The sequence below is a fragment of the Eubalaena glacialis genome, chromosome 6, assembly GCF_028564815.1.
Source record: "Eubalaena glacialis isolate mEubGla1 chromosome 6, mEubGla1.1.hap2.+ XY, whole genome shotgun sequence".
Taxonomy (NCBI): domain Eukaryota; kingdom Metazoa; phylum Chordata; class Mammalia; order Artiodactyla; family Balaenidae; genus Eubalaena; species Eubalaena glacialis.
The window spans coordinates 2,491,775-2,507,599 of NC_083721.1; the positions used below are offsets into that span (position 1 = coordinate 2,491,775).

Below are 15,825 nucleotides of genomic sequence, written 5' to 3' on the forward strand. Positions count from 1 at the left end.
TTAGTGATTTGAAATACTGAGTATTCTTATGTCTCTTCTAGACCTGGAAAGGAAAGAGCAAGAGTTAGAGCAACTGAGAATGGATTGTGAGCACTTCAAAGCCCGCCTGGAGTCTGTGCAAGAGGACAGCGTGAGAGAGAAGAAGGTACGATGCTCACAGGGTCCGTGTAAAGTGCCAGCTCTGTGGCTGTGACCACAAAGTGGTGCAGGCCACAGTCCAGCCCTTAAGCCTCAAGACATTGCATTTTTACATGTATTTATCCCGAATGGGTTGGAAAATAGTTGATCGTTTGGATTTACAACCATTTAATGTGGGGGATTATTTACTTGGTGCCTTTTAATAGTCGCTTACTGTTAATTCAGTGTTTAAAAGCCCGATCCAAGTTATTAAAACTCATAATAATCTTGAAAAAATCATGCATACAATGATTTACAATCAGAGATAGATATATTAAATAGAAATGTTTGTAATCAACTTCGCACATCATTTACTGATATTTTAGAAATAACCAGTTATATTTCATTTTAATATTTGGGGAGACTAATAATATTTCTTAAAAATTATACATTTTTTTGCATGGAATAAATTATTTCCTCTTCTGTAAAACTAGAACTCTTCTGCCACTTCTGCTGAAATTTGGAGCGTGAATGAATTTTTATTTTTGAATAGTAAAGTAGTAATAGTACGAGTGACAGAAGCTAGGATGTGTTGCTAACTGTGTGCTGGCAGGTGGTCAGCAGCTGTCCACGCATCTCACTTGTTTCTCCCAGCACCGCTGGATCAGCGTGTGTGTTAACCTGCGGGAGTGTGAGGAGGCTGGTCCCAGGTCCCACTGCCGTGCGCTAAGCTTTGTGTCATACTACCTCCTCATGTGGAGGACTTCTGAAGGTTTGTGGCTACCGTGGAGGTTTTCCAAAACTGGTGGATTTTGTAGAGCCTTTATTTTTCCCCCACGTATTTGTTAATTGTTTATTTATCAAGAAAAACTGTTCCTTAGCCCAGATATTCATAGTTCTTAGTTTCATAGTTTAGGAACACAGGTAAGTGACAAACTGCCATGGAAATCAACCCAAAGACATTCTTTACATTCCAAAATCATTTTGCACTCTGAAAGACAGTAGCTTTCCTCATCGCCTCAAAATCTTTCATGGAATCATAAATTCTGTAGAAATCTGCATATGCCTTCTTTCTTGGTTCAGCCACAGCAAACTTATAGAAAACTGCAGCTCCCAGAGATACAATGAATGCTCCAGCAATATGAAATCGCAGACACTTGGCCAGAAGGCCATGCATCTGAGGTTTCATCAAAGAACTGGAAGCCACGGTAGTTTTTCTCCTTGAAAAAGATGGCTCAACAATGTCTTTCCAGACTGATGGAGACATGGACTGTATAGACTTTAATACCGAGCAAGTAGAGAAGACCAGGGAAAGAGTTTTAGTCTCAAAACTGAGTTAGGTTGAGTGTCACACATTGAAAGCTGAAATTCTAGTTCAGTCATGTTCTATTCAGATCATGATATACTAAGATGGATGCATGGTTAATTTGTCTGGACCTAAAAGTTTCATTGTCTGAAGGAAGTTGACCAGCAGGCAAGAAGGAATTTGATAAATGTGAACAATGCAATCCATTGGTTCTGTACTCCTTAAAATACCAAGACATCCTTGTTAAGGTTGAAGCCTAAATTGGGCAGAATCTTAGATTTCCTATTTTTTTTAATTGATAAGCATAGGAAAAAATGCATGTTTGGCTGGCATTTTAGATGTAATGCTTAAAAATAAGCCACTCAGGGAAAGTGCCAGAATAGAGGAAGAAATGGCTGTGGTAAAGTAGTGTCAGATCATCAGCATGTTATTGCCCAGACACTTTGACCTTAGTTAAAATGTGGGAATATTTTAGGTTAAACCATTACCTATTTCTCCTGCTTAATAGTCCCACCAATTTAATACAGGTTGGAGCCCCTGCACGTTTGCTGTGACAAGGCCCTGTCTCTTCCTGCTGTAGGGAACTGGCAGTTCCCTTTTCTGTGGCCTTTTCTGCCCAGGTCTGTGCAGATCGCGAGGCTGGACTCTGGAAGCTTATTTTAGAGTTGAGGAACTAGGAAAGAATCCAGGGCTAGATACTAAATTACAGTATTGCTAGTAAGTACTTCAGTTGGGGTAAAAGTCATTAAGGAGAAGGCAGACATCACTGAATCCAGCATGTAAGGAACGATCAGAAAACAAAGTGTGGACTCAAAATTATAAAGGAGATGCTGGGTGAGAAGCAGCACCTAACCCTCTAGAGGTTCGTCACTGGGACAAGAAAAGCTTGGTTCGTGCCCTCCGTTGAGATGTTTCCTCAGTGACAGTCGAATGGGGTCAATTTGGGCCTAGTTGGGCCTTGTTGTGATCTAAGGGGTGGGCTGGGAGAGTCCTGGCAACAGCAGCCTTTGAACTCAAGAGAAGAAAGCGCCAGTGAAGCTGTTGGAGGATGTCTGACTTACTATTTGAAGGACTGTGCTGCTACTGTGGGGTTAGCTGAGGCCTTCCACAGCGTCTCTGCTGGCACAGCATTTAGTGCCTGGCCGGCTTTCCCGTGCGTGTGGACTTGTTTCAGACAACGGGCAGAGTCGCAGCGTTCTCTCTAAGGAGCCGTGTTTCCCCGGCTTACCTATGGCTTCATCCTCTCTGTGTGTTTTCTTAGGGCAGCGTCTTTCATAGTCAGTAAACTAACTTAAATATGGACTGCTATTTTTTCATTATCTATATTTTTAATTTGTTAGGAAAGAGTTGTTGCTTTTGTGATGATAAATGGGAAGTTGTTGCAAACATTGTATATTATTTCAGGAAAGTTTTTAAAGAAAAATTAACTGATAGTATAGTTCAGTTATTATAATCAGAAATGAACTACACAAAGATTTTAAAGGAATCTTTAAAATTTTGTGCTTGCTACCCTGTTATGTATGAGTATTCACTTTAGGTAAATATATCAGAGTTTGATTATTGTTTCTTTTTAAAATACAGCTTTATTGAGGTGTATTTTGTATACCATAAAATTCATCTGTTGTAAAAGTCTAGTTTGATAATTTTTAGTAGATTTATGCAGTTGTACAACTGTCACCCAAACCAGTTTGTGTTTTAGTTAAGACATTTTTTGAAATAATTATAGATTCACAGAAAGTTGCAGAAAGTCCAGGGAAGCCCAATACCCTTTACCCAGTTTCCTCCAGTGGTAAATAGCTTTCACAGCTACATTGTAGGGAAACCAGGAGACTGACATCGGTGCCATCCACAGTGCTTGTGCAGGTTTCACCAGTTTTACCTAGACTTGTTTGAAGTTCACCAGTTTTGCCTGTACTTACTTACGTGTGTGAGCGTAGTTCTGTGCAGTTTATCATGTGTAGATTCATGAACTCACCTCCGCACTCAACATGCAGCACCATTGCATCGCCACAGAGACCCCGTCACGCTAGTCAGGTGCACCCATGCCCAGCCGCTTCCCCACGCCTGCCTCCTGGCAGCCGCTGATGTATACAGTTGCCGCACGGTATCTGTCCAATTCTCTTATTTCAAGAATACCACAGAAATGGGATAATTCAGCCTGTAGCCTTTTGATAGTGACTTTTTTCACTCAGATCCTTCCAAGCTGCCGCATGTGTTAACAGTTTGCTGCTTTTGATTGCTGCATAGCGTCCCAGGGCATGGAAGTATCACAGCTTAAATATTCTCCCATTGAAGGACATTTGGGTTGTTTCCTTTTTTTTTTTTTTTTTTTTTTTGCTATTGTGAACATGTGTGTATAGGTTTTTGTGTGAATATATGTTTTCATTACTCTGGGATAAATGCCCTAGAGTGTGATTGCCGGGTTCCATGTCAGGTGCATGTTTAGTTTTGTAAGAAATTACCAAATTGTTTTCCAGAGTGGCTGTACCCTTTTACATTCTCACCAGCAAAGCATGAGTGATTCACTTCCTCCACACCCTAATTAGCATATGGTGTTCTCACTATTTTTTATTTTAGCTGTTCTGATAGATGTGTTGTAGTGATTCGCATTTCCCTGTTGGCTAATGATGTTGAACATCTTTTCATGTACTTATTTGTTGTCTATATATTCTCTCCTCTGCAATATCTGTTTGTGTCTTTTGCCCATTTTCTAGTTGGATTTTTTTTAACTGTTAAATTTAAAGTGTTCTTCATATATTCTAGATAAAAGTCCTTTATTGGATATATGGTTTGCAGATATTTTCTCCCAGTGTGTAGCTTTTCTTTTCTTCTTCCTCATGGGGTCTTTCACAGAGCAGAAGTTTTAAATTTGGATGAAGTTCAACTTGTTGATTTTTGTTTTCATGGATTGTACTTTTTGTGTTATGTCTAAGAACTTTTCACCTAACCCTAGGTCCCAAAGATTTTCTCCTGTTTTTTTTCCTAACAGTTTTATATTTTTATGTATTTTGTTTATGATTCGTTTTGAGTTAATTTTTGTATAAGATGTGAACTTAACGTTGAGGCTCATTTTTTTCTTTTTCTTTTCTTTTTTTTTTTTCGCCTATGATTGTCCATGGTATTTTTGGTCTTTTAGATTTTAGCCATTTTAGTGGGTGTAATGGTATCTCATTGTGGTTTTAATTTGCATTTTCCTCATGACTAATTTTCTTGAAGATTTTTTCGTGTGTTTATTATCCATTCATATATTTTCTTTGGTTAAATGTTTATTTAAATCTTTTGCCTTTTTTTAAAATTTTCTTTGTCTGAGTTGGGTCTTCGTTGCTGTGCGCGGGCTTTCTCTAGTTGCAGCGAGCAGGGGCTACTCATTGTGGTGGCTTGTTGCAAAGCACGGGCTCTAGGCGTGTGGGCTTCAGTAGTTGTGGCATGAGGGCTCAGGAGTTGTGGCTTGCAGGCTCTAGACCACAGGCTCAGTAGTTGTGGTACATGGGCTTAGTTGCTCCGCGGCATGTGGGATCTTCCCAGACCAGGGTTTAAACCTGTGTTCCCTGCATTGGCAGGCGGATTCTTAACCACTGCGCCACCAGGGAAGTCCCGCCTATTTTTAATTTAATTTAATTTGTCTTATTTTTGAGTTGTAAGAGTTCTTTATATATTCTTCATATAAGTCTTTTTTTTAGATATAGAAATATTTTCTTTTAGTCCATGGCTTGTCTTTCTACTTTCTTACTCGTGTCTTTTGAAGAGTAAAAATTTTAAATTTTGATGAAGTTCAATTTATAATTTTTTTTTTTTGGCTGTACTGTGCTGCTTGCGGGATCTTAGTTCCCGGACCCTGGCAGTGAAAGCACTGAGTCCTAACCATAGGACCACCAGGGAATTCCCATCAATTTATAATTTTTTAATGGTTTTAATTTTTTAATGGTATGATTTTGTTGTGATATCTAATAAACATTTGCCTAACGCAAGGTCACAGAGGTCTTCTTCTAGAAATTTTACATTTAGGTCTATGATTCATTTTGAGTTTTTTTTTTTCACGTATGAACATCCAGTTGTTTCAGCATCATTTGTTGAAAATACTACTTTTTCCATTGAATTGCCTTGGCAGCTTTTAAAAAATCAATTGCCATATGTGTCAGTGTTTCATTGATCTATATGTTTATCCTTATGCCATTACCATAGTGGTTTGATTTCTGTAGATTTATTTTGGTTTTTTTTTTTTAAATCAGGTGGTGTTAGTCCTCTAACATTGCTTTTCTTTTTCAAACTTTTTTTTTTGCATTTCCATATGAATTTTAGAATCAGATGATCACTTTGTGGAAATAAGCCTGCCGAAATTTTGATAGGGATTGTGTTGAATCCGTAGATCAGTTTGGGGAAAATTACCCTCTTACCAATATTGAATCTTCCAACCCTTGAACATGGTATATCTTTCCATTTATCTGGATCTTTACTTTTTCTCAATAATGCTTCGTAGTTTTTACTGTACAGGGCTTGAACTAATTTTCTTAAATTTGTTCCTAAGTATTTTCTCATTTTTGGTGTTATTGTGAATGGAATTATTTTCTTTGAGTTCCTCTTGATATCATTGTACTGTTTGTGCAGCCCTGTGTCAGGGCATATCTGCCTGTAACCACCAAATGTGACCATAGAAGACAGTTCTGACGGTCACTCTCAGCAGTTCTTGTTGATCTTAGAGAAGAGCCACCGTAACCAGACTAATCAGAATGCAGCCTGCTTCAACTGTGAGAAAAGCCAGAATTCTGAAGGAAATGCTGTGATACAGTTTTTGCATATGTCACCTCAGCTTGAGTGGCTGAAGCGCAAATCTAGGAATCTAGGCAACTGTTGCGATGAAGCCAGATATTAAAAACCCAGAGTTAATAAATCATGTAAAGCAGTTTTAGCATGTGTCATAGGCTCAGTGACCATTTTTCTCCTAAAGTAAATGTGATTATATGTATGAAGGTGTATGAAGCTCTGATTACCAAATGCATTGTCCCCAGGTAGATATGAATGCCACCCTAGGCCAAGTTACAAAGTCAACAAAGTTCGATTTGTGGTCCGTTGCTCCCTTTTCACCACTAGGCGAAAAGCCCTCTCTACTTTAATTGTCCTGCACTCACCTCTGTAGAAGAAAAAGCTAAAACATCTCATATGCTTTAACTTTGTGGGCTATTGAGCTAATTATACTTCGGTATAAATGAAGTTAGGTTTTTGTGTTTGTTTTTTTTTTAAGGCCATAGGCACGGTTACAGGAGAGGGATAGCTCTTTCTTTTTTTTTTAAATTAATTAGTTTATTTATTTTTGGCTGCATTGGGTCTTCGTCGCTGCGTGCAGGCTTTCTCTAGTTGCGGTGAGCGGGGGCTACTCTTCGTTGCGGTGCGCGGGCTTATTGCGGTGGCTTCTCTTGTTGCGGAGCACGGGCTCTAGGCACGCGGGCTCAGTAGTTGTGGCACGAGGGCTCAGTAGTTGTGGCTGGCGGGCTCTAGAGCACAGACTCAGTAGTTGTGGCTCACGGGCTTAGCTGCTCTGCAGCATGTGGGATCTTCCCGGACCAGGGCTTGAACGCGGGTCCCCTGCATTGGCAGGCAGATTCTTAACCACTGCACCACCAGGGAGGTACCAGGTTTTTGTATTTTTGAGTTTACCTATTATTAAGTAAGGAAATGCTCTCATCTTTTAAGGTAACTTCAGGTAACAAGGAATACTGAAACTGGTGTTGACAGTCGGGGTGGGCAGGAAGCCCCACATCACCCAGGACCCACCTGAAGGTGAACCTTTAGGAGTGCTTGTGTGGTCAGAGGTGACATCAGGGGGACAGTTCACTTGTTAAGAGCCCTGGCTTCAGAAGCCCAGTGCTGGGGGGAGGCTGAGAAATCTTGCCTGGCCTCCGTCTTCTTGTTACGCTGGTGCTTAGCTTGCTGGTTCAGGGCACGCCAGGGAGGCCCTTCCTTCTCACTCCTCTCCTGCCTCTGCTCCCGTCTTCCCTGCCTGGTCTTGGCTGTGTCACATGGCGCTTTTATAGTGGAGTGAGCCACTTGGCGGCGGCAGGCGCCTTTATTAGGAATACTGCTCTATGTGGGGACCGCTGTGCTAGCGTGTTACTTTCTTCGGGTGTCCTAGGTGTTGCTGTCCTGGGTATAGCCACCTGGGACCTGAGATGCCTCACTGTCCATCTTACTTAAAAGAAGACGAATTCAAGTCTTTGGCAGTATTTATAAACGCTAATGCGGTAGTATGTTCTTTTCTGCGACTGTTATTTTTGCCTCTGAAGTTTTTTAAAAAATTATGCATTATGCCTCTCTCAGGGCTAGTTTACATTTGCCAACTGTTTACTATATTCTGTGTGCATTTCTTTTCTTTAAAAATATCTTTGAAAGAGGAAACACAATAGAGGTATTTTGAGGTTGAATGCTGTCCGTTTTTCTGATCTTATTTTGTTTTGATTTCAGGAGAAACTGGCTCTTCGACAGCAGCTGAATGAAGCAAAGCAGCACCTCCTGCAGCAGGCAGAGTACTGTACAGAAATGGGCGCAGCAGCCTGTACCATTTTGTGGGGCGTCTCCAGCAGTGAGGACGCGGTCAAAGCCATTCTGGGAGGGGTAAGCACGCCCGCGGGCTGTCGGGACATTGTTGAGTAGTGCTTGTGTAACTGAGAGGACACAGTGCATCTATTAAGGCGCCTACAGACTAAATCCATTTCTTTTGTTCATCAGATAGTTTTGGAATACCATCTGTGTAGGGCCCACTGTAACTGGTCTCCGGGGGATATGTAAAATGAATGAAATAAGATCCCTTCTCTCCCAGAATCTGTATGGTGTTTGTGGAGATAGTTCCACTTCAGTATTATTACTTGACATTATATGCATTTAACAAAGTTTAAAGTGCTTTTACGTATGTTATTCCACGGGTAATATAATATTTAATTGCCTGAATGTTATATGTTATATGTTAATAGCATGTGCGTGTACACAGACATCAAGGAACTTCACAGAGGAAGAGAGATTTTAAATGAACCTTGATTAACTTGCAGAGGCAGCAGTGGCAGGAAGTGAAGAGGGTCCCTCAGGAGGGGAGAAGTAGAGCAGTCAGAGACCTGGAGTGAGACATAGGGACAGTGTGTGGGTCATCTGACACAGGGTGGAGGGTCAGTGTGGTTGATGATTTGTCCAGTGGGTGCTAGGACGGGATTCCTGAAGGCTTCTTGAGTGAAAAAGTGATAGGACGGGAGGGGAATTTGGGCAGCTCAACCTGACAGTGAGTGAGGATGGAGGGAGGGTGGGGTTGTGGGTGTGGAGACTGGCCAGGAAGACCATGTGGAAGGCCGCCCCGCAATAGAATAGGGGGTGGGAGAGCTGTGTGGGTGAGGCAGGACTCGTGACAGGGTGGTCTCCATGGCGGAGAGGACAGAAGGAGTCCGGGAGGACTGTTATCTGACTCTGGGAGAATCGAGTGGTCCTGAATGGCAAACCATCCGTCAAGGGCGGATGGTTGGCAGGAGGCCAGTAGTATGTTACTCATCATTTGCAGAAATAAAAACAGTGGAGGGACTAAATGTATTTTAAAGTTTCTTGAGCTTTCTTAAGGTATAACTTACATGTCATAAAATTCATTTTTTTGTAAGCATACAACTTAGTGTTTTCTAGCTAATTTTTGGAGGTGTGTAATCATCCCCATAATCCAGTCTTAGGATATTTATATCACCCCATGCAGTTCCCTTGTGACGTGTAAATGCATTGGTTTTCAAACTATTCCTTAGAACCCTGCCCCCGCTAAGGAAGCGCTTTCAAGGTTCTGCAAACTTGGAAACTCTTTTTCCCGAGTAATGAAGACTGAAACTGTCAGATGGGCCTGTTGCTGTATTTTACATGTTGCGGTTTCAGTTAAGATTTTATTTGAAAAACAATTCCTGCCAAAGGTTTGAAAACCTCTGGTTTCATGCCTAGAATAGAGAACATATTTTTCTAGTATATTTCTAGTATATTTTTGGGTGAATTCAACCCAGTACTTCTATCATTGTATAAATTTGAACTGTTTCCCTCATGTATTTTACTATATCAGTCTTCAGGGTAATTTTTCTACATGCCCCAAACTTCTTCTTTTTTCTCATCTTTTCATTGGGAAGTTTTAATGAGGGACTAGATTTAAAAACATTGCTTCTGTAATTAAAACCAGAGTCTTTCCTCTGTGTCCTGCGCTTTGAAAGTGTTTTCTTACTGGTATTTGTGAAAGGGTGTGACATTTCCATTTCTGAACTTTCAGGATAAAGCTTTGAAGTTTTTCAACATCACTGGTCAAACAATGGAGAGTTTTGTGAAGTCACTGGATGGGGATGTCAAGGAGCTGGATTCTGATGAAAATCAGTTTGTTTTTGCTTTGGCTGGAATCGTAACAAGTGAGTAATTCTCTTCAAACGTAGTGACTTTCAGAAGTGAGTTCCAGGGCAGTGATCACAGTCGGGGTGTGTGTGCATAAACACCTCTCAGGAACTTTTCAAATAGGCTCATGCCCTGGAGAATCTGACTCAGTAAATTGGGGGTAGGGACCAGGTGTGTGTTGTGGAACATCACTCCAGGTGATTCTGATAAGTGTCGGTGAGTAAGAACGAGTAGTCTTAGGGAGCACAGGAAGAGTTTGCATGTTCTGTTCAGTTCTCTACGTTGACAGAAGTCACACTGTAAGTTTAGCTACTTGTTATTTGGAATCATCATCATTTCCTAATGTCTAGCTAAAGTGAAAGCCTTAAGCAGAGCTTAAGTTAAACTCTTGCTGTTGTTTTGGTGTTGTAACTAAAGAATTCCAAAACGCTAAATTGTCTCTTTAGTAAATTTTTCCCAAAGATTATAGTTAGATAGAATTCTATGGCAAAACTGCTGTAAAGGATAAAGGCAGACGGCTATATAATTAATACTAATATCTTCATATAGTAGGAGGTGGTATATACTAGGGAGTATTAAGGCTTTTTGTTCTAAAGTCAATGAAATAGTTAAATATAGAGCTATGACTTATTTTTTTACATTGCTTTTTCATCTCTGCTGTATGCTATGCTGTTCTCTGCTGTTAATGAGAGGGGAAATGTTACATTTCTTCATCTACTGAAATCCTCACAAAGTAGATCTCATGTAGATGATTTCTTCATAATCCCTTAGAAATTGGTGATATTCTTCTGGGGCAGACGTTGAGACCCGGATGGTGTTCAGGCCAGTCCTGATTTAGCCCGGCACTTTATCTGCTGGAGGACGGCAATATGCACTTTCATCATAGCGCCTTCAGCTGGTGGAGGCTTGCACTGCTCCACCTTTTAATATTCCTTTAAGCTCTCTTTTTTAGCAGAAGGTATTTGCAGATTTGATGGTTAGATTTTCTGCTATTTGCAAGTGACCTCAAAGGTCTATGATGTATGTGACTTTTCATTCTGCTGAGTTGTGAGTTTGAGCTGCTTGAATTGCCAGCCTGTTGTCCAGCAGACAAGCTCAGCCTGGCTTTGTTTTTCCCTGCCTGGTCGTGGGCATGTCCGCATTCCCCTTACACGCTGGTGAATCATTCGGGATGATTACGTACTACGTTGGTGCTGCTCTCCAGAGGCGTTGGGGCCTTATGTGTGTCAGATACCAAGACTTTGTCCCACGGGGAGTAGGCAGTACAGCAGACACCTTGGTTAGCTGTCAGATAGCTCCTCTGCCTTCTAAAACAACGATTCTTCTTCTAAGTTTACCTACAGTAAACTCACCCATTACAGTTTTTTTCTCACCTTTTTGCAGTCCTGTGAGTTTTGACAAATGCATGCAGTCATGTCACCACCACAGTGAAGACATGGAACAGTTCCACTACCTCCACCTCATCTCCCCATCTGCCCTACCCCTTCCTTTTGTAGCCAACCCCTCTGCCCACCAGCAGCCCCAGGCAGCCGCTCGTCTGGCAATTTGCTAAACCTTTTAGCTGATTTTTCTGGCTGGCTTATCAGGCATCCAGCGCCTGCCCCAGGTGAGCCAGTGCTTGCCTCACAGCTCTCCTTGCAGCACCTGCCTTTTCTTATTTTTCATATCAGTTGGTTGACCTTCAGCCTCAACTCTGATGTGTTCGAGATAAGTTGTGATTTTTTGAATTATCTAACCTGCTCCTTTTAAAGAATGGAGGTGTAGCTCTTTTCAGTTTACTGTATCCTAAGCAAGAACTGGATGTCAAGGATTTGTTTAAACATTGAAATTATGAAATTTCTTACTCATCCATAGTCACTGTTCTTAATAATAGATTAAAATAGTATAAAGTGTCTGGATTTTCAGGCCCAGCTAGTCCACTTCCCAGGATGTAAATTGTCTGGACTTTATTTTCCTTATCTGCAAAGTGGAATAGTAATACCTGCTCTGACTACCTTACACATTGTTGTGAATGTTACTGAGCTATGGTGAAGTGGTAACACATTGTAAACCAAGGTCCTTTTTGACATGGGGGTGGGATTGTTTCCAACAACTCTTTTGTAAAAAATAAATTTATTTATTTATTTATGGCTGCATTGGGTCTTTGTTGTTGGGTCTTCATTGCTGCGTGCAGGCTTTCTCTAGTTGCGGCGAGTGGGGTCTGCTCTGCATTGTGGTGCACGGGCTTCTCATTGTGGTGGCTTCTCTTGTTGCAGAGCTCGGGCTGTAGGCGCACGGGCTTCAGTAGCTGTGGCACGCAGGCTCAGTAGTTGTGGCTCGCGGGCTTTAGAGCGCAGGCTCAGTAGTTGGGGAGCACAGGCTTAGTTGCTCCACGGCATGTGGGATCTTCCCAGACCAGGGCTCGAACCCGTGTCCCCTGCATTGGCAGGCGGATTCTTAGCCACTGTGCCACCAGGGAAGTCCCTTCAACAACTTTTATAAGTGGACAAATACAGAACTTAAAAGAAGATGGCAGATTATTATCACAGCCCTGTGAAGATTAACTTGCTTAGCTTTCAAGTGGAAAACTTATTTTTCGAACTACTTTTTGATCATTTGAAAGTCATAATTGCACTCCTTGCCTGTTAATTCTGGGTTTATTCATTCAAACAATGTTGGGTAATGATTACAGAATCAAAATTACCTTTTTTTTTTTTTTTTTTCTTTTTTGCCACACTGCGTGGCTTGCAGGATCTTAGTTCCCCGACCAGGATGGAACCCAGACCCTGGCAGTGAAAGCACCGAGTCCTAACCACTGGACTGCCAGGGAACTCCCCCAAATTACTTCTTGATTGTTGATAATTTATGGCAGGACTGGATCCAGCTTATCTTTTGTGGACGTAACAGTCTCACAGAGTTGACAGCAGAGCACCCTGGGTCAGTGAGCAGCAGTGCTCCTGGCTCCTCCAACTCAGGGGAGCAGTGTGGTGGGTGGGTGGGATTGAGGCCCAGTGTCCAGTTCTGCTTCTGCCACTGACCAGCCCTGTGTTCTTGACTCTGTGACCCTCAGCTTCATCTTCTGAGAAAAGAGTCTTAGACCCCAGATGATGATTAAGGTCTGCCCCAGCCCTGGACTTGTGTGGCTGCTTTGAGAAAAGGGGGCCATGAGCCTTGCCTCCTGGATCAGGTGACAGGCTCTGAGCGGCAGTGGGCCTTTGGTGTGTGCCGTGTCATTGAGTTAACGTCCCTAGAGCAGTGCTTCTCAGGCTCGGCAGTGGAATTCTCTGTTATGGGGAGTGTTCTGTGCATTGTAGGAGTTCAGAAACATCCCTAGACTCTGCCCGTTAGAGGCCAGAAGCAACCCCCAGGTGTGACAACTGAGAATGTCTCCAGATGTTGCCAGTTGTCTCCTGGGGGCAAAGTCATCCTCCCTTGCCACTTTGAGACTACTGCCCTAGAGCACCGCCTTAACCCGTCATGTACATAGACAGAAAGGTTTATGATACTCCTGGATATTAGAGGTAATTGTTGAGAGAGATTTTGAGATTGCTGAAGGCTGTTTTGGTTTCTCTGTACCCTGGGCATGCTTCTGACATGTTTGATTTAGTCTAGTCATATAACGGTCTTGCTAATTCAGGAGAATTTGGTATCTGTTATCTACAATATCCAGTTAATCACAGAAATTCTCTTAATCGTCTTTCAGTGGTCTGTCTTGGATAATTTGGGTTACTGTGTAATCTTTCCTTAGATAATGCCCTTCCTTCAGTTGACAGAGTGTGGCCTAGATAATGAGCTGTTGTTTTGTGGAATTGGAGTGTTTCTTTGGAAGCTCATGTCCCTTTTTAGCTAGCTCAGTGAGGAGATAAACACAGTCAGACTTAGAGTTTTCCAGACTAATGGAATGTAAGAGGAGGTTATGTATGTGTTGGATCAGAAGGACCCCACAAAGAGCTCCATTGTATCCTTAAGATCTGGGATTAAGACTTGAGAGAAGTAGGATAGAACTTCAGTGAATCCCTGGGGACATAACTTTCAGGGTGAATTGTTGACTTTTCTAGGTGAAGGCAAGTAAATTGGCCAATTTTATAGAATGTGACACTAAAGAGACCTGAGCATTAATCTGTTCCTGTAAAGAAGTGGCTCCAGGCAGGACGGAGAAGAGGAATTGTTCACAGATTTTGGACAAATCCATATCTGCAACCATTAGAGTTTTTTTTAAACAGGTAGCGTTAAGCGATTGTGGGGCTGGTACGAGGAATTACTAGTCCTTTTTCTATTAAGCTGGTCATTGGTGGCCTATGGCCTTCCGTGGCTTCAGCTCTAGAGAAGATGAGGTAAAGATGAGAAGAATCATCTGGAGTCTTTTGGCTTTTGCCCCAATTGTTTAACTGTGTCCATAGAATCTTTTACTGATAGGGATTCTGGGACTACAGTTAATTTTTTGGTTATTTCTTGAATCATACATAGTATGGGCAAATAATATTCAGAGTGGCTATAATTTGTGTATAGGAGAATTTTCTGGGACTTCTAAAAATTATCGTTCTGTAGTGCCTTTTCTTTATCTGTTCCATTTACAAAATAAACATCTGTCCATTAAACTTTGCAGGGGCTGTGTCCCAGAGAAGGGAGGAGTATCTTTCTGATAATGGTCTCAGAGTCATAGTTACAGGTTGGGAGAAAAGAAAGATGCTGGGAGTCTTTCTTTCCTGAGGGTGCAGTTGCATGTTAAGGGAAAGAATGTGAACAAATTGAAAGAACAGGAATTATGCTTGTAGATGAGCCGTAGGAAAGTTGGGGGTTCTGCTTGGAGCTGTTTCCTTCATGGTGGGTCAACAGGTGATAGTATTTGGCTGGCAGTGGCACTCTGTCACCATAGGCCTTGCCCTTGATTTTTCTGTGACTGGGCGTCCTAACAGTCAGAGCGTGCTCACTCCATGGTGGAAACTTACCCAGCCCGGTGAGGCAGGTTTGGCAGGTGGAAGCGTGAGGAGGTTGTAAGAGGTATGGGAACATTTCCCAGGAGTCATGTTGACACTGCAGACTGACAGCAGCAAGCAGGGAAGGACAGTAGACTCACCCCTCTCAGCTGGCCCTCAGGTTACAGGGTGTTTCTCTCTAGCCTGACTTCTCACCACAGAAGCCAGATCACTCAAGTGGGAGAGAAACTGGATTCTGGGAGCCACTTCCCAGTGGGACTGGGCATTCCCTCCAGCTCTAAGGGGGTTTCCATACATAGTGTACAGTGGTAGTTTCCAGACTGAGATTACCCATGGCCTTTGGCCCACTCCCCACCCTGACAGCCAAATAATTGACTTGAGAAGAAAGTACCACAGCAAATGCAAAGAAACAAAAACCAAACAGTAAATCAGAGGCACAATATTCATAGAGGAAACTTTCTTATGTTTCTTTCAAAAACTGTGATGTAGTGTTAGTGCTTCAGATGAGTGGTTTATAGAGAACAGGCCCAGAATGAGCAGCAGAGACCGAGTGATCCACCGAACACGACAACCACAGCCCCACTGTTATTATCACTGTATTTACGTTTTAACAGCTTTATTGAGATAAAAATATACCATACAATTTGCCAACTTAAAGTATATAATTTGATGGCTTTAGTACATTCATGTAATTGTACATCCGTCTCCACAATCAATTTTTAAACATTTTCATCACCCAAAGAGAAGCCCTGCTAACCTCAGCCATCATTCCCCAATCCTGCCATTCTTCTAGCTTTAGGCAGCCAATCTACTTTTTGTCTCTATAGATTTGCCTGTGCTGGACATTTCATATAATGGGACCATATAACATGGGGTCCTTTGTGACTGGCTTCTTTCATTTAGCATAGTGTTTTCAAGGTGTCCATGTCATAGCATGTACCAGTACTTCATTCCTTTCTATGGCTGAATAATATTCCATTGTTTGGCTATACCACATTTATCCATTCATCAATCGATGGACATTTGGGTTGTTTCTACTTTTTGGTTATTATGAATAATGATGCTGTGAACATTTGTGTAAAAGTTTTTGTGTAGAGATATGTT

The 15,825-nt window shown here is 41.9% G+C and overlaps 1 protein-coding gene across 5 annotated transcripts in view; it reads left to right on the forward strand.

Annotated features, from left to right (window-relative positions):
- The window catches only part of HSF2BP (heat shock transcription factor 2 binding protein), an 82,905-nt gene that overhangs the window by 15,384 nt on the left and 51,696 nt on the right, over positions 1-15,825 (forward strand). For all 5 annotated transcript variants that reach the window (XM_061192828.1, XM_061192831.1, XM_061192832.1 and 2 more), the window contains 3 exons: positions 42-145; positions 7,880-8,029; positions 9,690-9,822. In XM_061192828.1, coding sequence (XP_061048811.1) covers positions 42-145; positions 7,880-8,029; positions 9,690-9,822 — 387 coding nt within the window. The remainder of the gene's footprint in view (positions 1-41; positions 146-7,879; positions 8,030-9,689; positions 9,823-15,825) is intronic.